Here is a 27591-nt window from a genome sequence, read left to right as displayed (position 1 = left end):
TTTCTGTTTATGTGTAGTTTTCCCAAGCATTTAAGTTCATTGGTTTTGTTACCATTTTTATTAATTTTAGATTTTTAATTGATGTTTTGTGTTCTGATTCAATGCAGTGCTTGGCTACAGCAGATTTGTCAACTCTTACATATTTTGTGTGTGGTAAATGCTCTTTAAATTGTTTTTATTGTTCTTTTTGTTTGTCAATATAAATTTTTCCACAGTCATCAATCACATCCAATTTCATAATTTCCTGATTTATTATGATTTGAAATTTTGTCTTTAGGGTTTCCTAAAATTTGGAATAGTATGTTGCTTGTTCTGTGAGTGACAGTTTTATTTGCATATTTTTTACAAGTTTTGCATATTTGGTTTGAGAAAGTGCTGTATGTTTTGCAAATAAATTCTTGTTTTGTGTCTTGAGGTGGCCTTAATGTTGTCTTATCTTTTCTAGTTCTTCTTTTCAATGCTTTTTTAGTATATTGTCAATAATTTCCAGCATTCTTATTCTTAACTAGAATAATATTTGTGATCGACTATAATATTACAAAACAATTTTTATCCCTACAACAAATCAAAAAGTCAAAATAATGGATTTTGGTTGGTTGCCAAAATAATTCAAAAGATTTCACTAAACAGTGTGTGTAACTGGTAGAAACAATCATAATATTAACCTTTTCACTGCCAGGCTATTTGCTCACAGTCTGTTTACATTGCTAAGCCTTTAACTAAGACATATATTAAATGTATGATAAAAATTAAACAGTCTGGTTAACAAAATTACAGATCCAAGGTCTCTGACTTTAAGAGCTCCATAACGTGACCTGTGCCGAATGTTTCAACCAGCCTGGTTAAGAATAAAAGTTCAGATGGTAATTTAATAACAACCTCGTTTATATGCTTCTAAAATTGTACTATGTTTCCTAGTTATGAACTATAAAATTGCAGGTTGGTTAAAAAAAACTATCAGAAAATATGCCTGATATGAGAGAAGAATTTACTATATTAAGGAATGCTGAGTATACAAGTGCCACAATTCCCACTCTATAGCTCATTTCACTCTCAAGACATCCTCTGGATAGATAGACAGACCCCAAACAGAAAATAAATGTTTACATCCACCAACAGACAAAAACAGAAACTGTGTCACTCTACCGAGTGAGAGGCTTCAATGATGCTCAGCCAAATTACATGACTTAACTCTTAGCTAAATCCCATGGAGTAGCATACACCATAATCGAACTCAGTGTTTCTTATATGGAAGTGTATAATCGAACTTAGTGTTTCTTATATGGAAGTGTATAATCAAACTCTGTGTTTCTTATATGGAAGTGTATAATCGAACTCTGTGTTTCTTATATGGAAGTGTATAATCGAACTCAGTGTTTCTTATATGAAAGTGTATAATCGAACTCGGTGTTTCTGATATACAAGTGTATAATAGAACTCGTTGTTTCTTATATAGAAGTGTATAATCAAACTTAGTGTTTCTTATATGGAAGTGTATAATCGAACTTAGTGTTTCTTATATGGAAGTGTATAATCGAACTCAGTGTTTCTTATGTGGAAGTGTATAATCGAACTCAGGGTTTCTTATAATTATGGAATTGTATAATCGAACTCAGTGTTTCTTATGTGGAAGTGTATAATCGAACTCAGTGTTTCTTATGTGGAAGTGTATAATCGAACTCAGTGTTTCTTATATGGAAGTGTATAATCGAACTCAGTGTTTCTTATATGGAAGTGTATAATCGAACTCAGTGTTTCTTATGTGGAAGTGTATAATCGAACTCAGGGTTTCTTATAATTATGGAATTCTATAATCGAACTCAGTGTTTCTTATGTGGAAGTGTATAATCGAACTCAGTGTTTCTTATGTGGAAGTGTATAATCGAACTCAATGTTTCTTATATGGAAGTGTATAATCGAACTAAGTGTTTCTAATATTGAGGTGTATAATCGAACTCAGGGTTTCTTATATAGAAGTGTATAATCGAACTCAGGGTTTCTTATATAGAAGTGTATAATCGAACTCAGTGTTTCTTATATAGAAGTGTATAATCGAACTCAGTGTTTCTTATATAGAAGTGTATAATCGAACTCAGGGTTTCTTATATAGAAGTGTATAATCGAACTCAATGTTTCTTATATAGAAGTGTATAATCGAACTCAGTGTTTCTTATATAGAAGTGTATAATCGAACTCAGTGTTTCTTATATAGAAGTGTATAATCGAACTCAGTGTTTCTTATATAGAAGTGTATAATCGAACTCAGGGTTTCTTATATAGAAGTGTATAATCGAACTCAGTGTTTCTTATATAGAAGTGTATAATCGAACTCAGGGTTTATTATGTGGAAGTGTATAATCGAACTCAGTGTTTCTTATATAGAAGTGTATAATCGAACTCAGGGTTTATTATGTGGAAGTGTATAATCGATCTCAGTGTTTCTTATATAGAAGTGTATAATCGAACTCAGGGTTTCTTATATAGAAGTGTATAATCGAACTCAGTGTTTCTTATATAGAAGTGTATAATCGAACTCAGGGTTTATTATGTGGAAGTGTATAATCGATCTCAGTGTTTCTTATATAGAAGTGTATAATCGAACTCAGGGTTTCTTATATAGAAGTGTATAATCGAACTCAGTGTTTCTTATGTGGAAGTGTATAATCGAACTCAGTGTTTCTTATATAGAAGTGTATAATCGAACTCAGGGTTTCTTATATAGAAGTGTATAATCGAACTCAGTGTTTCTTATATAGAAGTGTATAATCAAACTCAGGGTTTCTTATATAGAAGTGTATAATCGAACTCAGGGTTTCTTATATAGAAGTGTATAATCGAACTCAGGGTTTCTTATATAGAAGTGTATAATCGAACTCAGCGTTTCTTATATAGAAGTGTATAATCAAACTCAATGTTTCTTATATAGAAATGAAGCTTCTTGCAAAATTTCAAGTCTATACGCAGTTTGTTTTTGACATATTAGGAGGACAGGCAGACAGTCAGAAGTGAAATTTGTCCAGTCCTACGAGTGATACACCTCGCTGACACTAGGCCAATAATGTATAATTTATTGAGGCACTTATATATTCTACATTCCTTAATATAGTGAATTCTTTTCTATATCTTCTTCTTAACAAATTAGGTAAAATACACTTATAAGATTAAATATCATACAAAATCTAAAACAGTACTTATATACAATCTTCTACGGGTGATAATCTATCTCTTTCTATGGAGAATTCCTTCGATAATTTAATGGAAAACGAGCTTGTGTTCTTGTACAATGCTAACTGACTCTGGTCCTACACTATAACACTAAATTAATAATAATAGAAATGGTTTTACGCAATGTTAGAAAGTCAGAGACTCATGGTGACGGTTGCACCATAGTAACACTCTTGCAAAAAAGTCAAGATATCGCTATTTAAATTTTAGATTGTTTTTCAGTTAATTGTTTGAAATAATCAGAAAACAATTTTAGGAACAAAATTAATTACTTTGCTATATGCAATCAATGTGCATGCAATCAGAAGTGCATTTAAAAGCCACAGTAAGAATGTCAAATCTGTTTAAAAATAAAAGTAAAGCCATTCCAGCTCGGTTATGTAAAAGGTGTTGTGTTTATTAAGTTTGAATGAGTTGATCTCTTGCGTACTATTGCTCAATCCACTCAATCAAAGAATTTCATACAGTGAGGTGTTCAACACAAGTGAAAACTATAAACCACAAACCTTTTTATACAGCTCAAAGGTAGTAAACTGAGTAGCTGCGTATGGAAATATTCTGACCATCTGAGCTCCATTTCCTTTGTACAGAGCAAAGAACTTCTCACGTTTGATGATTTCTTTCAACCCAGAAAATACTCCTGAAAAAATGTTAAGACAATTAGCCAAATGCAGTTAGAAAGTGTCCACTCACCTTCAAATAAGCATATGTTTAATATAAAGTGTTTCAAATATAATTAATGTAATGTAATTTCAGGCTGTGTTCTAGTGGTTAAAATAATAATATATGTGCTCAGAAATCCATCCCTGTAAGCTACAACCCTTCAAATTTAGTCAAAAATTAATATCTCTCCCTTCCCCTTACAAATCAACATGTATATATTAATACAATCACTGATACCAAACACTATAAAAACACTAGAATCTTCCAGATCAAGGCAATGGTGTTCTCCTAACCATCAACCTCTTACTGCTGGCCACTCTATCGTAGGAATGCCTAAAGTTTCAATATCAATAATTTCAAGAATGGTGCACTATAGCAACACTTTGTAAGAGATTAGCCTATCTAACTTTCTTCTACTTTTAAGAACTATGAGAAAATGTGACTTGTACTCTGCCCCTAAAATAAATTTCTTCTGTAATATTAAAAACTCTCTATAAAACACCCCCAAATTATTTTCCACTATAATCGAAAGTCTTCCTGGAAAATTCTAGGATGACAAATATATTGATAATAAGTGAATACTTTTAATTTGGTTAGACACAATTTGCTCAAATACAAAAATGTCTTATTTTGATCTCTAGAAATATACCGTGAAACTCCCTGACACACATTTTTGGCCAGCCTGTATATTTAAGAAACTAGTTTACAAGGTCTTGATAAAAGTTCATTTCAACTCTGATGTTTTACAAGTCAATATTTAAACAGATATTCTGAACAGAAGAACAAGTTATTCGTATTTTTGTAAGACAAAATCAAAATTGATTTGGCAATAGAAATCAATTATAATCCGTGATAATTGATAGGAATTAAGGCAAAACCACTTAAAATTAAACGTAAGAGCCAGACAGGATATGAGTGGAATAAATTTCTAAATGTATTGAAACATACATTTTTTATAAATTAATGACTTTAAAATTCACCTACAGAAATAACTACAAACATTTGAAAAACTACTAATTGTGTTTAAATCTGGTTCAAATAAGCGTTTCACTCTTTAAATAACATTTTGGAAAGATGTTTTCGAAACTACACATTACACATATTAGATACATGTAGTCTAGAGACAATCGGAAAGTGTTTAGCAGGTAAAAATAATGAACTGACAATATGTTTGCTAAATGACTTCCTTATCATTCAATAATAATTGTTGTCCATGCCATTGCAACTTCCAACATTTCTGAACATAAACTGGGTCAAAAGGTCAATCTTACCATTAACCTCAATAATAAATTGTCATGATATCCATTAGAGACACAGATACCTCTATGTTTCAACAACTATACCACTACACTTCCAAAATTACTGACGAGTTTTTTTCAGAATCAGTAAGACACTCTTTAATGAGCATGATTTCTCACCAAATTACCAGTCAGACTCTCGTCAAAGACCTTCACAAATCTTTTTTCATACCTAGGTCAACCTAAATTACGAATAAGTTTTAATCATATGTATGACTCAGATATACAGCGTACAAAAATCCAATTAACAAGTAGCTTCTTATACATCCCAAATTTTATGTTATTAAAATCAGTTAATGGTCTCTGCAATTTCCTAATCAAAATTTGCATTATATAATGAGAATAAATTGATGTGAAGCTTTTTGTTAATCTGTCTGTTACAATATTTACTAAAACCGTACTACGAGTTCCATACCAATGGTTTGTGCGTCTAAAATTTGTGTTATTATTCTTATACATATATAAAACCATTGTTTTTACATAAAGCTCAAATATTCCATATTATCAAAAAGTGCAGATGATGAATAACGGTTACCTTTACATAGGGCAGCCTTAAGAATGTCCCTTTGAACAACATTTATAGGTTCTAATACTAATTTATATGCACCTCCAAGCTATGATACTGGCCAGTAATAACGATTGACAATAAGCAGAATAAGTAAGTTTCAATTCATTAAAATTTAAAATTTCACGAAGTTGCCTACATACAAAAATAAATTTTCTTATTTTGTTTTTCATGTGATCTATATATGTATCTATTGCCCAATGCGTCCATTTATCAAACATTTTCCTAGATATTTATATGAATCGACACTGCATAATTATAATGTCACAACCACATGTTTCATTCGTAATACTGCCACAGGAATGAAGTCTTAGACTATTGTCATTATAATGATTACTGGCTCGTAGTAAAGTTTGTAGTAATTTTGTTTTGGAAACATTTAAAGATAATAAATTTTGATGAAACCATTTTTTTACTACGGATAAGCCTTGTAATGCCTTAGTTTTAACTTGTCCACAATTCTTCATTTCGTACAGTACAGCAGAATCATCTGCAAAAAAAAAAACAACTCACCTTCCATATGAAGATTGGCAAGATTGTTAATATAAATCAAGAAAAGAATAGGAACGTGTACTTCCTGAATAACTCTGTAATCTACTTGCTGTTCACTATTTTTTGCTCCACAGATATTTAAACATAAATGGAAAACAACGTAGGGGCTGATTCTCCTGGTCCAATGAAATAATATGTTTCACAACTAGTGAGAAAAATAATGTTTTTTCAAGCACAGACAAGCACTGTAAAGACATATTTGTTCCGCAAATTTTGAACACTATTTTTTACGATAATGTATTATAAAATAAGTACTATGATTAGTAACATTATTTAATTTTTTTCAAAACACATTGGCACACATAATTTTCGGTACTTTGGGATTATACCGACCACACTAGTATGAAGAACACAAAAATAGAAATTTATAGAAACAAACATGATAGAACGAAAAAACAACTCTTCAATTACAAAATTACAAACTTACAAGCATTTCCAGGTATTGTGATCGGTATTGTTGTCGCTGTTATCTTATCTTTCTCGAGAATCCTGATTACGGCAGGCCGCGCGGCATCACGTGATTTGCACGGTACATCATTGCCTTTCCATTACAATTCAATTTATATTTCTGATTAGCCCCTCTAGAATTTGATATTTTACTGATAGGTACTATCTCGAGGGATGTTTTTCTTTCGTCGACATCAGCGCGGGGCAGCACCGAAGGTGCTGCCAAAGCCCGCGCTGATGGCCGGAGGCACTCGCATTTTGGGTGGCGGAATGTGATCAAGAATAAAAACAAGTTTTTAGTGTTTTTTTTAATAAAGAGTTTAGTTTGGTAAATGATTGTTTTTGTTGAATTTTTGTGTTTGGAGAAATGTAGAGGTAAAACACGGAAGTACAACAAAGCGATGCACCAGCTGAACGGGCGGCGAGACTGCAATCACGTTATCTACTAGACGCTCGACTTTGACCTCTGTCTGAGGATGGGGAGGGGTTTGCGATAAGACAATTCCTGTTTTATATTGACGAAATATTGTTCTACGCTAATCTAGTAATCAGTAGAAACGAAATGTGAAATAACGATTCATGTCTGGGTGTGGTCGGTATAATCCCAAAGTACCTAATTTTCTAATGATATTGCAGGATTTAAATGAGCATTCTTCATCAGTAAAATTTATGCTTGAATTGGTTTTGTTATTCTTAACAAATACCGTCAGAAAACTGCCATTGTCTTTTACAGTATCTATACTTAGATCAATTTAAAACTTTATATTTTCTACATGCTCAGAAAACATCAAAACATAGGATGACGTTTTATAACAAATACTCATTACATTATTTCTTTAATTTTTTATAGAACACAATGAAACTAACAGCTGATTTTTCACCACTCACTAGAATACCATATCCTGATGGTACTGTGAAAATGTTAACATTCTGATTGATATTAACCAGTGGCATTTTAAGAGTTTTAAAACTAGCAAAGTATTAACTAGAACCAACTGGGTGGTAGCCTTGGATTAAACTCACACATGAAATCAATCCATAAAACTACACACGTTAAATAAAACCTTACCTAAATGTTTGTAATGTGTACTGTGAGCCTGCAAGAGTATCTTGATTCTATCCAAGGGTGCCACAGTCGTCTTGGAAAACATTCCTGCAACACCTGAAAAAGAACAGTGTGATTTTTAATATAAAAAATATATACAGGTTAAATAACTATTTAGAGCAAGCAAAATGTAAAAGAGGAAATAATTTCCTACACATTGAGGCATTATATAATTAAGAATGATTCAGAAGCCGAATCAGTTACGAATTTTGGATAGAATGATGTGTCCTCCTCTTTCTGATCCTAGCTGCTGCAGCAGGAATTAGAAATCCTTATTTTATTGAGATATAATTATAATTTGAAGTCGTTCATAACTATAATTTGAAGTTTTTCAAAACCCATGTAACTTAAAAATATCATACACAATCATTAGAGAAAACTATACAAATTATGGGCCAGATTTACAATTCAACCGATTTGAAGCTTATGTAGGTATAACACTCACAATTGGGTCAATATCATACACTGTGGAAGATCTGCATTAGTAAGAAAAAAATCAAAGTTTCTATGGTGCCCTTTTAGAATTGCAATGTTAGATAATTGGTAAATAGAACAGGAAAATTATTTAGTATAAAACTGAAAAATGTAAGTTAGCTCTCTTATTCTAAAATTATATAAAACCAATATTTATTCTGAAACTAGAAAAAATTAGGACATTTTTTGGTTATCTTGGAAGATTTTTGTAATACTAAAAAATGGGTTACTTTAATATTAATGTTGAGCTTAGCTCCAGTTCACCTTTCTCTTAGTGCAGTGTCTGAAATCTGATATTTTTACAGACTTGACTCCTGGAATATGTAGCCATGTTTGTCTGAAGAGATCGAAAAAGTTGATGGTAAAGAAGCTCAAAATGAAGAATTTACATTGTTTTGACATCAGAGGTACCTACATTACAAAATATACTGTATAATCTATGTGAATTGGCTTTCTCATTGTCTCATCAGGTGCACAATTGAGTGTACTACAATGTTACTGACTGGTTCACCCGAGGTAGACACTATTATAGGTAAAAGAGCTAAAGTTAGAACATAAAAGTTAGGCTTTAAATCAAAATAGACTTAAATCACCATGGAGCGATTGATTTAATAGGCTGCAGTATAACAAGCGGTCACCACCACAATAGAATCATGATTATATCAATTAGAAATATCAAAACTATCGAATTCAATATTTGACCTGTACATATTCATAGGTTAGCCTAATCATAGGTTTATCCTTTAAAATACTAAAATGTAAAGTAAATGTTAGGTAGCATACATTGTTTTGTTTGTTTACATTTTATAAATAAGTTATAGATAGCATTTTAGGTAGCATACATTGTTTTGTTTGTTTACATTTTATAAATAAGTTATAGATAGCATTGATAGTTTTTTTATTTGGGTATATAGTTGATTTATTAATTTTTTAAGATTTAAAATCAGCACAAATATATTGTTATTTGAAATAACTATTTTATAATTTGATTTGCCATTTTGTTTTCAGTACTATTTTGAGATAGTCATGAATATCATGGATTTGATACTATTAAATAATGAATAGCCTATTCGATAATCAGGATTTGATGTTGGTGGTGGCCGCTTATTATACTGCAGCCGATTAATAAATTAGTTATTTCAGTTTGGAGAGATTTTACATAAAGTGGAGGATTAAAATGTACCCAATATGGAAGTTTCCAACCTCAAATACTGTAATAGACTATTTTTCACATTAAGCCTTGTAAGGATTGTAGAGCATGCTAGTAATATAATATATAAGCATACATTTAGCGACTAAAATTCTTGAATTTTAATATAATTACTTACCACCTGCCAGAAGAGACTTCAACACAAATTCAAATTTTACACTTTTTTCTTCTGTCCTAAGAGTCATTGTAAATTGCTAATTAGAAGAACAAATATATTTAAATCAATCAAACTATAAAATTGTTGTGTAAATCAAAGGAATGTTTATTTTTTGTAACAAGAGACTCTATTCACCTGAATTTCATCTTCCAGTCTACACTTTCTCTCAATGTCATATCACACACAACATGAACTTTCACCTGAAGCAGGAACATCCTCTGACATGACAACAGTTTTCACGTCGTTGAAGTAGGTCTTTCAAGTCTACTTTCTCCTGACGATCCTCTCTAATTGTTTTATGTTTTCTACTTTTGGTTATGATCTTTTATAATCTTTTTCTCTGTTGCGTTTTTAACTTTCAGTTTTTCTTTCTCACTATGTTGCGAAGTTGCATTATCTGTCAATAATCAAAAGTTATGTTGTGTAGTCTGTAGTCCAGCTGTGATTGACATTGACATTGATACTTGATAATATAGACAACGGTCATAGATTAATGAATGAAAAATAAACAATGGAACGCTACATTAAAAGTCGATGAGAAAAATTGTTAGTCACGCGCTCTATCGTTGTAGTACCCTTCCTTGCTTAATGGATACTAGTCTTGGTGGCCATAGTATACATAAGGCTCCAACTTCATATTGATACATATTATAGGTATTTATTTATCTATTTCCAACGGTAAACCATTATAATTATACAACATATTTGACACAATAAGATCATAAAAGATCATGTACTTGATATATTTATAACTATTTTATTTATATATATATATATAATAACTTTTATTGACTCGATTTAGAGATATTTTGCTAAAAATAATTAAATATTTGTTATTGCACTTTGATTAATTGGCGTACAATATAAAAAGTGTCCATAAAATAAGAGGATTGCTGCGACAAACAATTCGTTACATAAACTTATGGTTCTTGATACGTACTTACTTGATGATGGGTGCCTTCGTAATTGACCTCGATCAGGAGAGGCAGCGTCAGTATTGAGTATCTAAAATAGACTTAAATACATTAAAACGCAATACTAAACTTTGTGCTATGGCGATATGGATGGAATCACGTCAAATTGTATTATACAAGGACACAACCTGGTGTCTCTTTACATCGACAGAGAAACTTCCACTAAGAAAGGAATCGAGCGTCAGCCGCACTGGTTTTGATATGTATGTCGAAATGGCAGATATCAAAAGGTTTAAAAAAAAGATCTAACGACTTCTTTCTTAAATGGCATTTTTCTTAGCCTGACACGTGTAAAACTAACCATCATACACATACATAAGTTTTAAATAGAGCACCAGAATACCTTGCGCTGATCCTGTTCATTGGTTTCATTGGCTGCCACTTCGATTTTCTTCTAGACTATCCTTACGAATTCGTGTTACTGGTGTTCCACAAAGTTCGCATCTAAGACCTCACCGGTTTAACATATTTATCTGAAGTATCAAAGGAGCTATCGACCTCTTATGTTCACCATGCACTGATGACATCAAACTGTTTACTGAGATTTCTACATTTTATTAACAGGTCCTTTCAGAAATCAATGGACTACATCTTGTAATAGTGCCTTAAAAAGACTGTAAACACTACACATACCAAAGTTAAAACTTTTAGTAGAAAATATAAATATAATTTTCCCTAGTAACCCCTTCGATGACGTGTCTATAGAAAGATATAACAGCATAAATAATTTTGGCACCATCATTTAATAATCGTTTTAATTTAGACTTTATATTTCCCAGATATGTTGTGGGACTTCCCTCACAGTTGGCCCTATCCTAAAACAACAAGTCATTTGCCTCCAGACTTAATTGAGACTAAGTCTCGTTTGTTTATACGTCATATCAAATTGATCACGTTGGCAGACTGCTGTCAGTTCAACGAAGATTTATGAGGTGTTTGAGACTGCCAGCTTGTTTCAACACATTGGAAGTGTCTATAGCTGCTTTTTTAGGATTTATAATTATGGGCTGTAGACCCTGACGAACAGGATGAAAATGACAGATGATATTTTTTGTACAAGCTTCTGCAGTATTCACAAATACAATTTCCAGCTTTTCTACATCTGATTAATTTTTTAATTCTTGTTAATACCTTTTTTTTTTTTTTTTTTCAAAAGCTTTATTTCTGGTTCAATTACTACAAGTAAAATAATTATACACAGAAGTTTGAATCATAGAGAACAGAAGAAACATAGAAATTATTAACATTAGTGGGTTTGCTCCAATGGAGACACCCTATAACATAATACAGTTAACAGAAAATAAAACAATAAAATTAGTACTTGACAAACAATGTAAGTTTCAAATTATAATAAAATGTCTTGAACAAGACGTGCTTTCAGTCTTCTGTTGACAGTTCTTTGGCCAATGTTAAAATGGACAGCACCTGTTGATTGGTCCAGAGTTTCTAGAAATGTAGCACTTAGTTTTCGGATGTAGTCACAGATGGGTCGGAATTTCTAATTCATTATGAATCTGTCGGTTTCTAACAAACCATGGAGAATTTGTTGCTATTCTCAAAAAACTTGTTTTGGAATACTTGAAGTTTGTTCATTTTTGATTTTATGGAGGCAAGGACCCAAACTGGACAAGCATAAGTTAAGAGGGGTCTGAATATTCCTTGGTAGATTTAAAAGAGCGCATTTAAGTTTAAGAGATGATCTTCTATTGATAATTTGGGTACATTTGTTTGCCAATCTTGTGTTTGCTTGATTTAATTTTGAATTTATGTGCTGTTTATAAGTAAGTTTAGAGTCTAATAAGACACCAAATATTTAACAGTTCTGTCATTTTCATTCCATTGGTATGATGTTATCTTGAATTTTTATATTCCTTAAGGGATTGAATTTTCTTAGCGAAAAATATTTTCGCTTCACATTTTAGAGGGTTAAGTGCGATTTTCCAATTAACGAACCAATCCAACAGTAGGTCTGTATCAGTCTGAAGCATGTCAACTGCTGTGTCAATGTCTTGATGTTGGGAAATCAAGGCAGTGTCATCAGCGAAAAGAGCAAGCGTAGAATGAGCTGGAATGGGTAGGTCATGCATGAACATATTAAACAGGATAGGTCCTAAAATTGAGCCTTGTGGCACACCAGCCGGATCTGTCGAACAGTGGAATGAGTAGAATTTATTTTTACTGAAAAAGTCCGGTTTTCTAAAAATGATTCGATGATGTTTTGCAAGTAATTTGGAAGTCCAGTTTGAAATAGCTTATACAGAAGGCCTTTGTGCCATACTTTGTCAAAGTGGCCTGAGCAACATCCAGAAACAAAGCAGCAGAGTGTCTTTTATTTTTCAAACCCTTGCACTATTGTTTGTGTTAACCTCGCAAGTTTGCTGCGTTAGTAGAATGTTTTGCCCTAAAAACCGAATTGGTGGGGAGGAATACATTGAGCATCTTCAATGAATCTGCATAGTCTCTTCTGTATTAGCTTTTCAAATACTTTTGCCAGAGTGGGTAGTAGGCTGATGGGTCTGTAACTAGAGGGATTTCTAACAGGCTTACCGGGCTTGTGGATAACAATAACTTCAGCATGTTTCCAGGATTTAGGAAAGTAAACCAACGTGTAGGCATGCATTAAAATAAAGTTTTTAATAGCTGATGGGCTGTTGGCGGGGAGTTCCTTTAATATTAAGTTTGTTATCAAGTCATACCCAGGAGCTTTCCTCAACGGTAGGTATTGGATAACATTTCTAATTTCAGATGTTGAGATATACTGAGTGGGAAGCTCAGCAGATAAGATTGTTGCTATTTAAAAACCTGTTGACTTCATCTTCAGTTTGCAAATTAACAGTTAGGGTTAGGGGAAAAAAGCATTTTCAAAATAATTCGCAAAAACCTCACATTTTTCAGAGTCACTCTGGTACGTCTCCTGGCCTTGTTGAAGGGGAGGGATCGTAGAAGGCGTTCTGAGAATTCTTTTGGTTGCCAGCCACATTGAACTATCGCCTGGGTTTATTTCACTCAATATTTCTGATAGTCATTAATTTTGAAAAATATCTAATTCTGATTTTGTTAATACCTGATTTAGTCACCAAAGCCACAATTTCTTCCTGTTCAACCACACATTTCTTCTGTGGCAGCATTGGTGACTGAGATGAGTTGGCTAAACTCTACTAACATGTGGCACACTATCCAAACCGCTTACTCGTATCTGCAATTATTTGTTCTAATTCATTACTTATCTCTGTCTTTATCATCGTTGTCTTGGTTTTAGATGCTTTATTCTCCAAGTTCTTATACATAATGTTATTTTGATAGTTGTTGTTTTATTATTATATTATTTTCTTTTCTTTATTGTTGCTTTGTAGTCTCAAGTTGTACTCACCTTATACGTTCTCTATAGCTGTTACATATTCCTATTTTATTGTTATCTTATTCTGGTAATTGTATAGTCATTAGTTATTGTTGGATATTAACTTTTCTCTGTCGGGCACTGATTACATTAGAGTTTTTGCCCTTAAAACTGTACTCTGTTATTAGGTAGATGTAAATTAAATTATTAGCATGTACGTCATTATTATCCATTTATTATACTAAATCCTACAATTCAATCAGTACGAGAATTGTTTCAATTAATATCTTTATGTCCACTCTTCTCAATGGCCACTGTCTAAGATTTGTACAGTAACACGAATAATAATAATATTGTCCTGAACTGCTGGTGGAGATTGACATACGGGTCCCTTTTTCAAGAACTCGCTCTCAAGAATTGTTCTGGAGACATCACCGTTGGCAAGAATCCTGAGCCTGGATAACACTATCTGCAAGGAGGTAGCTTCTTCTGCAGCAGCTCCATAACAATCAGTATACAATCCCTAATCTGTTTCACTCCAGAATGACATACTACCTACGTTGTATGTTGTTTTTTGTATTTGTGAAGGTATTTAAGTTATTTATGTTTTTGTTCAATATTTCCTGGCAAGTTTCTGGTACGGTCTATTTAATTCCTAGTTTTTAACCCACCTTCAGCGATAATTCTTAATTGCAGCTTATTTATTACTGTAATATCAATTAAGGCCTCCTTATTAAGGTATAATATATTAATTTTCGAGGCTTGTCGTTGAAAAGCAGAATAAATATCTTCCAAATAGTGTACTGAATTTCCTGTCCTTTTAATCATCAGATACTTATTCATTCTTTTTAAACAACATTTTATTACAATCTGATCAATTTGAGAAGAACAATAAGTAAATATTATATACAGAAACAACATTAACAATTAAAATTGAGTTAGATGTTAGCCATTGTCAACACTAACACAATTAATTCAGGGACCTAAAAGGTAGATCCAGGATAGCAGATCGGTGGAGTCTGTACACATTTTTAGAATTATTAAGTACATCTACCGCAAGGTGATTTGGATGATCTTCTAATCTTAAAAGATATTTGAGACTGAATTTGTTAATCTCTTCTTTGACTGATGGGATGTTCAAATTTTGATGTAATGTTTTGTTGGATACATACCATGGCGCTTTTGCAAGTTTTCTTAACAATTTGTATTGATACCGTTGAGTATCTCCTTATTCAGTCTGAAACCGATATCTTCAATAGAACACAAAGTGCTCTGGCGTAGATATAACACAAGAAAATCTAAATTTGATTTGATAAATGTTCAGAAAAGTTAAGTTTTTAACATTAGCTGACTCTGGTGTATTACAACTTTATAATTGTGGCTACCCTGATATTTCCGGCAGATTCTCTCCCCGATTCTATAACCAAGCATCTACCATTTCTTTTCCGGCGACGGTACCTTCTTGCTTCGGCAACGTGGATTGCGGTGTATTCAGCATTACTAGTTGAAATTTATTTCGTCTTTTATTGCATAAAGTGTGATATTTTAGTAAAATGACGGAAACTCTGCAGATGAAAGGTGCTCTTCGGGGCCATAGTGATTGGGTTACACAAATTGCAACCAATCCTAAGTATCCTGATATGATAGTTTCTTCTTCCAGAGGTATGCCTTTTTGTTAACCAAAATTCTTTCAAGGTTTTATTATTAAGTAAGCGTAGATTATCCTATATTTTTAATGATAATTTCAGAAGATGACTAATATTTTGTCATATTACTTTTATTATTTATCTTGCCCCTAGATTGGTGTATCTAGTATACTTAGGCTTGTTTGCCATATGGCAAATCACATCCAGCTATAGATGTTTTTCTTTTTCCAGATTACCTGAAACTATCTAGGTATCTAGACCTATGTACTTGGGGATATAATCTTTTACATTAGGATTGTCTGAACTCCCACAGTAAATTAGGCTGGTAATTTAGAACGGAACTCGTTATTCAGTTGTTTTTATCGAATGGTCCGATGTATTTATCCAAAGGAATAATTCAATATTACAATCTGTTTGACTTAGCATATGATTTCAATTTATTAATTATAATAATTTTAATGTAATTAATAAACAGCAAGAAGTAGCCTAACTAATATTTATAGACTTTCAAAATGTCGATTAATATGTGAGCTATATTTCTCACAAGTGACGAGATTTTTTCTACAAGTGGCTTCAACATGTGGGTTTGGCTCCTGGAAACCCATGGGGAGAATTCTTTCCTCCATTTCACAAAAGCGGGTACTGATTGTTATAAAGCTGGGCCAGTTGTACATATTGTAAGGTTTCTTTGATATCTAAGTCTAGGCCATAGTTGGTTTTGTTGTTTTGTAATGCTAGTGTTAAATTTATGTTTTTAAAATTGTAATGTATACTATAAGATCCTTCTTGTTATGGTAATTTATTGTAACTCTTATTGTGTACGATTTTTACATATCAAGGTTGGATAATATATCAAATCAAATGGTGCGATAAAAACAACCGAACAACAAGTGTAGGCCGCTTATTAAAGTCTCCCCTTTTGCTGGTTTTCAATCTTAAATGAATGTATAAATATTTATATAATTTAAAAATTATAATAAAGGCTAATATATAGCCTAATTACAACATAACGTTCACTTACTTTATGTATGTAAGGATAAATGTGACCCTGTGAAACAAAGAAGACACGTACATCACTGTTCTTGCCATCATTAGTCAATAACGAAACCTTTGATTTTAATTTTAAATTTATTTCCAAACGCGATTCTACTTTGAACTAATTTTGAGTGGTAATGTTGAACTGAATTAAGTTTTAGGCTTTTAACATCGTATTGTAGTGAATCATATTAATATGTAAAATAAATGTATTTGTTTCAGATTACGTAAAATAACTAACTTTATATAAATGACATTTGAGAAGCGTAGTACTTATGATTACTTTTGCCAATCTGAAATGGTATTTCTGCAGGTACTGATGCTGTTAAAAGTACACTCATTAATAAAAGTTATAGTTTGTTTGATTTCAACTATAATAGTACACGACTTTATTCATTATACCAAATTTAGAATGTTCAAAACAAGTCTTCTCAAGATCGTTTTTAGATCGTTGTGTTTGTTCTTACTCTTCTTGCAGCGAAACACTTATTTGATTTCCACCTTTAATTCTAGTTTTCATCTTGTCAAATAAAAAGCTGGACAATTTGAATTTTAGGAGCAAGGTCATTATCTTGTAACTATTATAAAAACATATTGAGCCAAAATCTGCATATTCATTGCCATTGTTCTTGTCGTTACTAGTCTTCTCGATAAACGAAATAACAACAGCTGGTAATGGCGTCATTAGTCTAAATAAAGAAAGCTGGCAATCTTTTATGAATATTTATAGGTCAAATGTTGTATTCGATAGTATTGATATTTAAAATCGATAATCATAATCCGATTGTGTGGGTGGCCGCTTATTATACCGTAGCCAAAATTTGTTCATTAAACAATAAAATTAACGGTTGGAGTCGCAAAAAAAAAACAAGTTACACCTTATTAACCTATTGTCTTCATGAATAATACGTAACATATGCAAAATCTATACATTACCAAATAAGTCAATATTAATTCAAAAATGGGTAAAAGTGATTATCATCTTGTTCTCACATTACACAACAGTAGTTGTACAAATTCTCTCGCAACTTTACTTGCCAGTGTAAATGCAGCTTATGTTGTTGCCAGTTTACTCACGGCTAGCTGATCAAATCAACCATACACATCAGTGTTCGTATTCGTAGCGGGATTGGTTAGACGATGGCTAGGAATTCAGTCGGTTTTCATCAACTATTTATCTGAGAACAACTTTCGCACACATGATGATCAGTCAGACGTGTTACGACAACACATCAAAAGACACAGATAAAAAGCTAAGGAGCTTAAAATAGCTTTTCATTTTGTTTACATTTTACAATGAAATTAAAATTTATTTGAAATAAACAAATTTGTAAATAGGTTTTTTGAATTTCTATCAATAAATATGCTAATTTTTAAGTAAAATGCTGTTTTATACTCTTTTTTTTGGTATTATAACAAAGTTAATGGATACATTAGGGGCGTGAAAGGGTTAATTTTAGAGGTAGTTCTTGTGGCTATCTATGCACATAATGCTTGATAGGGCACTGGATTCCGGTCCGAAGTAGTGGGGGAGATATATAAAGCGGTGTCATCCACTGGTGCTTCTCTAGTCACAAGGGTCGACAATAATCTATGACCTAAGCAAATCTTTACAAATAGTGTAAGTAATATATCATAAAGAGTTGTTTTAGTGTTACAATTAATATAAATCCGAGCCATAATTTAACAATCAAGCTGCAAGTGAGCAAAAATATTCCAGGTATCTAAACTGTAAATTGCTTACTTTTTCTCTTTATCAGCGTGTGAGTTAAACATTGTGATCATATACGAGTATAATTATATATATATATTTCTTTACTTCTTCCTCTTTGCGTGCAATTAGCTTAACAAAAATTAATTTTAACTTCATAAAGTTTTATTTGAAATAGAATTTCTGAAACTTTTATGGGAAGTAAACAAAAAAATTTGTTTATTTTACTAATAAATATTCATAAGGAAACAAAACTTGGAATCGCTGTAAACAGAAACAAATAATCATAATTAAAAAACAAAATTGAAATAAAAATTAAAGCCATTCTAAAGTTGCCATAAACAATGGTCAAATATAACAAACTATTCGATATATTAATAAAGCGTGTGCACAAAGGTCAAGAATTGCACTGTCATCCTCCCTACAATTAAAAAGCCACAAAATGCACCAGCATACAGCACAAAACAGTCATGGTTGCTATAACAACCAGCTTTAAATCAATAAAAGGCGGTTAAAAATTAAAAAATAGAGTTCTGCTAAAAAGTAAAAAAAGAGTGCAGCTGTTGTCTAAAGATCAGTTAAATTCTCACACATGTTATCATCAGTTTTAAGCACTGCAGTTCGCGATAGGGGTCTAAAACTTGATTGCAACATTTCATGACATACACAAGTGGAATCTTGGAACTACTTGTAATATAATACCCTAGTTATTCTGTGTATGAAAAAATACAAAAACTGTTGCTTGTGTTTTAGACAAATCTATAATTGTTTGGAAATTGACTCGTGACGAAGCCAACTATGGAATTCCCCAAAAACGACTTCATGGCCATTCCCACTTCGTGAGCGATGTTGTGTTGTCATCAGATGGCAACTACGCACTTTCTGGATCTTGGGACAAGACTCTGAGACTGTGGGATTTAGCTGTGGGAAAAACCACTAGGAGGTTTGAAGACCACACAAAGGTGCGATTATTTTCATGAAGCTTTTTTTTATATAATTTTTTTATATAGTTAGAAGAGGAGGAAAGCTTACCAACAGGTAACATTTTCATCCTTTTACAACAATCTATTTTATGATATGTGCAGCATACATTAAATCTTCAAAAACTGTAAACATTGTCAAATTAGAGCATTTTTATATTATTATTAGTTATAGGCCTTGTCTGAGTTATAATTGTGTCTGTTGTTTTATAAAATACCATTTATTTGTCTTTAACTTGTTCAATGGCATGAGTGCGTATTAATTCAGATAATGCTAAGATGTGTAATGTAATCTTCTGTTACTGAAGGATGTGCTGAGTGTGGCGTTCTCAGTGGATAACCGTCAGATTGTCTCCGGCAGTCGAGACAAGACCATCAAACTTTGGAACACCCTTGCTGAATGCAAATATACCATTCAGGTTGGTGTCTAATTTTTGCAATTTGTAATTTATTTTATATCAAATGTGTTATTTTTTGTAATTTATAGTGAGTCCTAACTTTATTTGTCTTTTTTTGAGGATTCTCATACATATGGCTCTCCATATCTTAAAATATTATCAATATTTTCCATACGTATGTTTGTATACTTTCAAAGAACAGGAATATCCACGTTTGAGGATTATCCTGAGCTTGAGTTTTGTAAGCTCTAGTTAATATTTTACCATCCAAATGGCTGTTTAATATGGATACTTAAAATATATAAGTTGCTTCCATATACTTCTGCTCGAGATCCATGTTAATCGAGTAATGCCCATATTACTGGAGTCTCAAGATCTTTGGTCATTATAGGATTGATAGGCAACTGTAATTGGTAAGAATCAACTATAATTGGAGTAAATGTCACTAAACAAAATCATAATATAAATAATATCACTGTGCCCAGAACATTTTTCAATACAGAAGTGGTCATTTATATGATTAACTTCAAAATACAAAATTATGTATTTTAATGATCTTTGAAGATACATTTTTAAATATTGTAATGGATTATTTGACTTAATTGCTATTTAAGTTATTTAATTTAGAATTTCATCTGTCATGATTAATTAAATGTTCTGTATTTCTGGATAAAGTATAGAAACAGTGATCTGGTACACTCCGGTGTTTCGTAAAGCGTATCGTGCTCCTGATGTGGTACATGTAGCTATGCATTTCATTATTGTTTTTATGGATTCCCTCCCTTGGTGGTTAGTTAAATGTAGTCCTGCGCTTAAATAAATACCTTGGACTGTCGTGTACCCCGTCGGGCATTTAATTTTGAAAGTAAGTAACTTTAGGTACCATTTGGGGTACACAGAAAAATATATTGAAATGAAATTTAATTGCGCAAAATTTGCGAAGCCTATGCACGTCTCTTGCTATACTTACATGTTTAATGTAGAAACACGATTACAGCCCTTTTTCTTTTATTATAAAATTTGGTGGCATAAAGTCTGGAAATAAGCCGTCGTCGTGAACATGTTAAACATGGTTGTTAATATTTTATAAATATAAATGAAAATTAATGTATTCCCAAAATTTCAGACTATTCTGACCAAAACTTGATAGAACAGTTTTCAAGTAATACTTGATTTTATATGGTTGGTTCGCTTATAGTTGGCTAAAGATATACTGTGTTACAGTCTAGTGCGATGGCAGTTGTCACACTAATATCAGATCATGTTGTGACTATCTCTGGTGTGCACCTGTGGAAGCTGCTCGGTCATGGGTGGTGGTTTAGAAGTCACCTTTAGTTGTGTCCTAAATAAATAAAATTTTTGACTCTTATATAAATATTTAAGCTACTGAATGATGGACAACTTTTCACAAACATGATCATTTGTGAGTGTACGGATATGGGTCTGACAGTAGCTTATTTTGTTACTATTGTTTTTTAACTATGTTAAAATGGTGAAAGCTGAACGTTTTTAAAGTAACTTTATAGAGCACAGTTCTCCCTTACAATTAAATTTGTATATAAATGATTTTATTTTTTCTTTATACAAATATTTTAATCACTGTGTTCCCAAACAATGTCATAGTGGTTTGTTGTAATGTGTTTCTATGTGTCTAAAACCTTGTATGAGTGATAGGCACCAAATATGGGGTTTCTCTTTATTTTTGAATGTTTTATAATTTCAAAAGAAATGCTTTCAGTTGAGCTATAACAGCTTTCTCCCAGATATAAACAAGTACAGAATTTAAAATTATATAACAAAACTAAAGAGAATTCACACTCATTTAGTAACATTTACTCTTATTTCTAATATTTTTGTTAATTGTACCATGATCACCGTTTTAAAGAAAGCAGAAATTATACAACACAAAAGTAGTGTTGTAAGCTTTACCAAGGCAGTCAAAATACAACATGAGTGCTTAAAACTGTTTTAATTAATTGTTGAGATATAATTTCATTAAACTTGCCTGTGTTGGCTTTTTTGCATTTTTTAGTAGCTACTGAATGATGCACAACATATTTTCCTCATGATATCTAATGAGTGTCCGGATATGGGTCTGACAGTAGCTATTCTACCTTAATAAACTAAATCGGATTGTTTATGTTCTAGTGTAGTGTTGTACTGAGCCCTGAATTTGGTAATAATGTTGTGCAGTTTAATAGTGAAGAACTCTGTATTTAATTTAATGTCGGTTACTCAATAAAGTCAATATCCTTTCTGAACGTTGTTTTGTACTGGTAAGAGATTAACATTAAAACCAGATACTATTCTAAAATTTAATGAATGCAGTTTAGCTTCTGAATGATGCACAAAATATTTTACCCATGATATCTAATGAGTGTTCGGATATGGGTCTGACAGTTGCAACTTACAAAAACTGCATTGTTAAGCGGACATCACAGAAATTACAATAAACTATACTATACCATACTATATGATGCATTTAAGTTCGATTCTGTAAATACAATCATTAAAGAATTTACAAAATCACTATTTGCCTTTATTATATATATTTTGTTGGTATTGAAAGTTATTGACAAACCAGTTTAAAGCGTATTACAAGACAAATCTTTTAAGGGACTCCTTTTGGTAATTTTTAATATTTTATATTTTGAACCATCATCTCTATTTTTACATGGTTTTAGATATTAAACAGAGGATATTCATTGAAACATATTTTATTTGTTACAATGTTTAAGTGGAAATGTAAGCTATTTAATACAATTACAGGAGCAATCAGTTTTAAGCCAAGATTCTTTAGAATTTATCCTCCTCTATTATCATGATCTGATGTCTTTCTAAACATTTAAAGATTGCACTTTTGCTTCTGAATGATGTACACTATAATCTCACACATGATATATAATGAGTGTTCGGATATGGGTCTGACAGTCGCAATAAGAACTGCAATCTTATTGTTGATATTGTTACAACAAATTCTCATACTATGTGATTAATGAAAATTTACTGAATATGCTTCTATGTGTGAAGGTATTTACTGGGATGTATTAGTATGTTTACAGGTTTTACCTTTTAGGTTGTATTTTATAATTTATTCACAAGGAGTGTTATAACTAATTTTTGTTTGTTTTTCCTGTAGGATGATGGCCACAGCGATTGGGTATCTTGTGTACGCTTCTCGCCCAACCATGCCAACCCCATCATTGTTTCCGCTGGCTGGGACAAAGTTGTCAAGGTAAATTTTCCCTTTTACAGAACACATCTAGCTACCATTGGTTTAAATTTTGTGGAATTTATAGCAATTTTTAATCGTGATAACAAAACTGAGCCCCCTTTTATTTTGCATTCTAATACTACCTTAATAATACCAATTTCTTTGTATCAATGTTCCATATTAAAAATCACCCTCTTCATCATAAAATACTCAAGCGTGATTGTTATATCTACTAAATCCTGTATAAACAGGTATTGAATTAAACTTAAATCACCACAGTATTTACAAATTTTAGAACAGCGTATGTAAAGAGAAAAATGAAATGTAAAAATTGTACACATTACACATTGCAAAACTTATACATATAGGATTTACATTTTACACAAAACAATGAATTTTATGGATAACTGTGGATATAATTCTACATTATTTATAGTTGTGTATGCTTTCTGTGGGCATGAGGAGCCATCATTTGTCATATTATTATTGTTAATTGGTATTTTTATGTGAAAGGTAGTACTACCTTACTAGTAATACACAGGCGTACACACTTCCACAAAACTTCCCTTACCACAGATCTAATCAACCATACATTTTCTGCAGATATGAACAACAGATGTCATATACTCTTTTCACATAAATCTTAATATTACTATATAATAAAATAATATATGCCATTGTGAAATAATTAAAAACAAAAAGGTTACAGATTTATATATACACAAAAAGCAAACCTCAATGATTTGGTTATCTTTTTATTATAAAAAATATTCAACTTCAATACTAAATAATTAATTAATTTGCTTCTTTGTCCATTTTTTTCTCGTTTTTAATGAACTTTGGCAAGTGATTGAGTAATGTAGGCCTCCAAATAAACAAAACTTTTTTGCAAAAATAAATTTGTTACCCTTCCAGATCTCAACATTCCTATCTGCCTGGTAATGTTCATCCGAGGATGTTATTCTCCAACCACACCTCTATTTCCTTTGACAAAATAACAGAGGGACACAATTTCAAGTCTTGTAATGGGAAAGAATCAGTTTTCCTATTTTTCCAAATAGGTCATGAATGACTTGTGGACTCACATCAGACAGCATGAGTGACATAAGTACTGCCCTAACAAGATAGGCCATAGCTCAATTTCGAGTATATAAATGAAATATAATATATGAATTGATATTTTATTACTACAAAAATTTCTCAAAAACAAATTAAAAGGATTTTAAGTATTTTATGATTTTTTTATAATCAATTTGTATCTACAATATGTAAACCAAGATATTTAACACTTGGTTTGTGTTACTAAACTCCAATTGCAATTATTGTTGTCATAGCTTATCTTATAATAACTTAAAGTTTTATAAATATAAATGTTTCAGGCTGTTAAAAGTTCAAATACATTGATTTTTGTGCATTTAGTTCTAGTTTATGTGTTTGCAAACCATAGATTAATTTTGTTACGATCTTGCTAAATACCAAATCTAGCAGAATCGAACCCTGGGGTACACCACTCTCTGTGGGTCTTAACGTTAGTGTCCAAATTACAATTTGAAACAAACTGTTGCCTATTAATAAGGTAAGATCACCATTGAAGAGAAGTTTCACTCACTCCAGCCTTTTTTTATCTATTAGTAATTCATGATTTACTTAGTTGAATGCCTTTTTTATATTCAAAAACAAACCAGCTGTCTCATAAGATGGCAAATTATTTAAGTTTAAATACATTTTGAGAAAGAAAATGTTGAAGTGCATTTCAATGTTAAAATCCTCCCCAAAAGAGGGAGAATAATTTTATTCTACCAAAATATCTCAAAGTCTAGGGAAATTTTACTGTACATTGTTTACTGAGTTCCAATTTTTATTTATTTTGGTCGCCTTCAATTACACTGTTTTCATTGTGTTCATAGGTGTGGAATCTGACCAACTGTAAGCTGAAGATCAACCACTACGGTCACACCGGGTACCTCAATTGCGTCACAGTGTCCCCAGATGGTTCTCTCTGTGCCTCCGGTGGAAAGGTAATTTACTTTTTTTAAATCGTGTAAAAAGAAATTGTATTTTTAAATCATGACCTAAAGAATGTAGCATTAAACTATACATAAAGCATAATATTCCTGAGTGTGGATAGTAAGTGTACTGTATTGTGTCCTAACAGGACTGCAAAGCAATGCTGTGGGATCTGAATGACGGGAAACATCTTCACACTCTGGACCACAGCGATATCATCACAAATCTTTGCTTCAGTCCCAACCGTTACTGGCTGTGCGCTGCGTATGGTCCTCACATCAAGATTTGGGTGAGTTTATCATTGAAACAAGTTCACTTTAAATCTAGTTCAATTAATGTAGATATGCAAATACCCAACAAGTTCAACTTTAATCTAATTTAATTTATGTAGATATGCAAATACTACAGTTACCAATTACTGCTATGTACTCTAAATGATATTATAAAATATACTTTAGTCTTATTGCACTGAAAGACTTGAAATGTTTCATTTGTAAAATAACAAAACTAATTATTAATACAAGTTTACCCACTGTATAGCAAAAAAAATTGTACAGCTCAGTAATCTCCACTAACCTCTATAAACGTATTTTACTATAAGGTGCACCACTATACAAAATGTGTCAACAAAGGTTTGCACAATAAAAAAATCAAAACATCACTTAACAAAAGTGGTCATTTTTTTAGGACAGTAAAGTGAAAATTTGTATTTTTTTCACTGAACTATTTTTTATTGAATTCTTTGCTACCAGATTTTGTATATAGTCCGAAATAAATACTTACCATTGACAATACAATTCATGTTGTTACCTTGCTGATATCAATTTCTCATGGAAATCAAACCCTTTACTGTAGTTCAATATTACAAAAATGTACTTAAAAAAAATTAAGGAAGCAATGTAAAAATTTTCAGAACTGCCACAACCCGGCAGGCGGCAACAACGCATGAAGCAGCAGGATTTAGCATTTACAGAATCGTATCTTCAACCTTCTGTAGAATTCAAAGTAATTGAGCTAATTAATAAAAACTGTACAAAAAGGGAGTGTTAAATTCAACTCCTTAGTTAAATCTCTCGTGTGTACTTTGTCTACCCAAAAATAAAAGAAAATTAATAAAAGAACTTTCTTGTCGAAATCATAAATTTAGTTGAAAACACAAAGTTTATTTAATTGGTTTTACACTTAATATATTTATAATCAATAAGTGTCATACTTTCATCATCTAATACTAATACTTTTTCATTTAGTGAAAAATCACAGCAATCGATAAGTGATAAGTATTTTAAACAACTGTGTAATTATTGAAATACATGCACTGAGATTTCAATGTAACTGTTCTGGCTTCTTATACCAAATCAAGATGGCAGACCCGGCTTCAAGTCTCGTAATACATGGGTGCATGCTCATATTGATTATTTTACAAATTGCTGGGTGACAGGAATTTTTAGTTCCAATTTGTAAATTTACTTTCTTAATAATAATTTAATAGAGTTTATAAATGTTGTTATGTTTTTCAGGATCTTGAGAGCAAAGACATGGTGGAAGAGCTGAAGCCTGATTTTACATCGTCCCAGACATCTAAGGCTGAGCCACCACAGTGCCTGTCTCTAGCATGGTCGACAGATGGCCAGACTCTGTTTGCTGGATACTCTGACAATATCATCAGAGTATGGCAAGTCTCTGTGTCTGCTCGATAAAATCTTGTTCAATAAAACTTTGAAGCGTTTCAATGTTTATTTTATTCCTTTTTTCCTAGGTATTTTTTTATCTACAGAACTAAGTGCATATCAATTGCTCTATATTCAAATTATTTTCAGATGGTAAAAATGCTTGATGATTATAAAAATAAAAACTTGAATAGTACAAGATTTCTTGTATGATAGAAATAACAATGTACACACAATACATACCTTGCATGAACTTAGTTAACATGCTTCTAGGGTTGCCGACGAGTTTAATGGCTTTTTTGCGTCTGTTGCTTGTGGACGGGGCCCTCTTCCATCAATGCCCCAGGGGAATCCCACGCGTAGACAGAGTCCAATAGCCTCAATGGCTCTGACTCCCGTAGTTGAGGAAGAGCTCGATAGAATTATTCAAGAACTCTCAGCCAAAAATAAAATAATCTAGAATTGAGATCCATGTGGTTAATGAAAAAAAATGCTCAAGGCATATTGTAAAACCACTGACTCAATTAGTCAATTTGTCTTTTAACTCGAGTTTTTCCCTCACTCCTAAAAATTGCAAAAGTGCATCCAATTTACAAGAAAGAAAACCCCTGTTCAATAAATAAATATCAGCCCGTCTCAATTTTGCCTATCTTAAGCAAAATATTTGAAAAACTTTCTAACGAGAATGCTTTATTTCTTAAATAAAAACAACCAGCTTTCTGAACACCAATTTGGATTCAGGAAAAATATCGACAATAGATAGACGCAGTGGAGTCTGGTTGATACGGTTGTAGAGGGGCTAGAACGTCAGGATCACACATTAAGTGTGTTCCTTGATATTTCTAAAGCATTCGACAGCGTTGACCATGAAATACTACTTGACAGACTACAATCTCATGGCATATTAAACCAATGCAACTGAGTTA

General features: G+C 32.0%; 2 protein-coding genes across 3 annotated transcripts in view; one reads left to right on the top strand and one right to left on the bottom strand.

The window, feature by feature from the left end:
• LOC124361779 (graves disease carrier protein-like) overlaps positions 1-10217 on the bottom strand; it is a 28303-nt gene extending 18086 nt beyond the window's left edge. Inside the window, exons 1-3 of one of the 2 annotated variants that reach the window (XM_046815748.1) lie at positions 9658-10217; positions 7820-7912; positions 3732-3865 (exon numbers count right to left, since the gene is read on the bottom strand). In XM_046815748.1, coding sequence (XP_046671704.1) covers positions 3732-3865; positions 7820-7912; positions 9658-9724 — 294 coding nt within the window. In that variant the 5' untranslated portion in view covers positions 9725-10217. The remainder of the gene's footprint in view (positions 1-3731; positions 3866-7819; positions 7913-9657) is intronic. The other variant, XM_046815749.1, reaches the window with a different exon arrangement.
• A 5214-nt stretch (positions 10218-15431) lies between these two features.
• On the top strand, positions 15432-26724 carry LOC124361777 (guanine nucleotide-binding protein subunit beta-like protein). The gene is made up of 7 exons (XM_046815747.1): positions 15432-15669; positions 19153-19361; positions 19688-19798; positions 22917-23012; positions 24899-25009; positions 25147-25287; positions 26516-26724. The coding sequence occupies exons 1-7, from the start codon at positions 15561-15563 to the stop codon at positions 26693-26695; spliced, it is 957 nt and encodes a 318-aa protein (XP_046671703.1). The 5' UTR covers positions 15432-15560; the 3' UTR covers positions 26696-26724.
• The last annotated feature ends 867 nt before the right edge of the window (positions 26725-27591 follow it).

Source organism: Homalodisca vitripennis, chromosome 5 (genome assembly GCF_021130785.1).
Source record: "Homalodisca vitripennis isolate AUS2020 chromosome 5, UT_GWSS_2.1, whole genome shotgun sequence".
NCBI classification, from domain to species: Eukaryota; Metazoa; Arthropoda; class Insecta; order Hemiptera; family Cicadellidae; genus Homalodisca; species Homalodisca vitripennis.
Note: the sequence above shows the minus strand (reverse complement) of the source record. Positions and strands in the feature narration are given on the sequence as shown.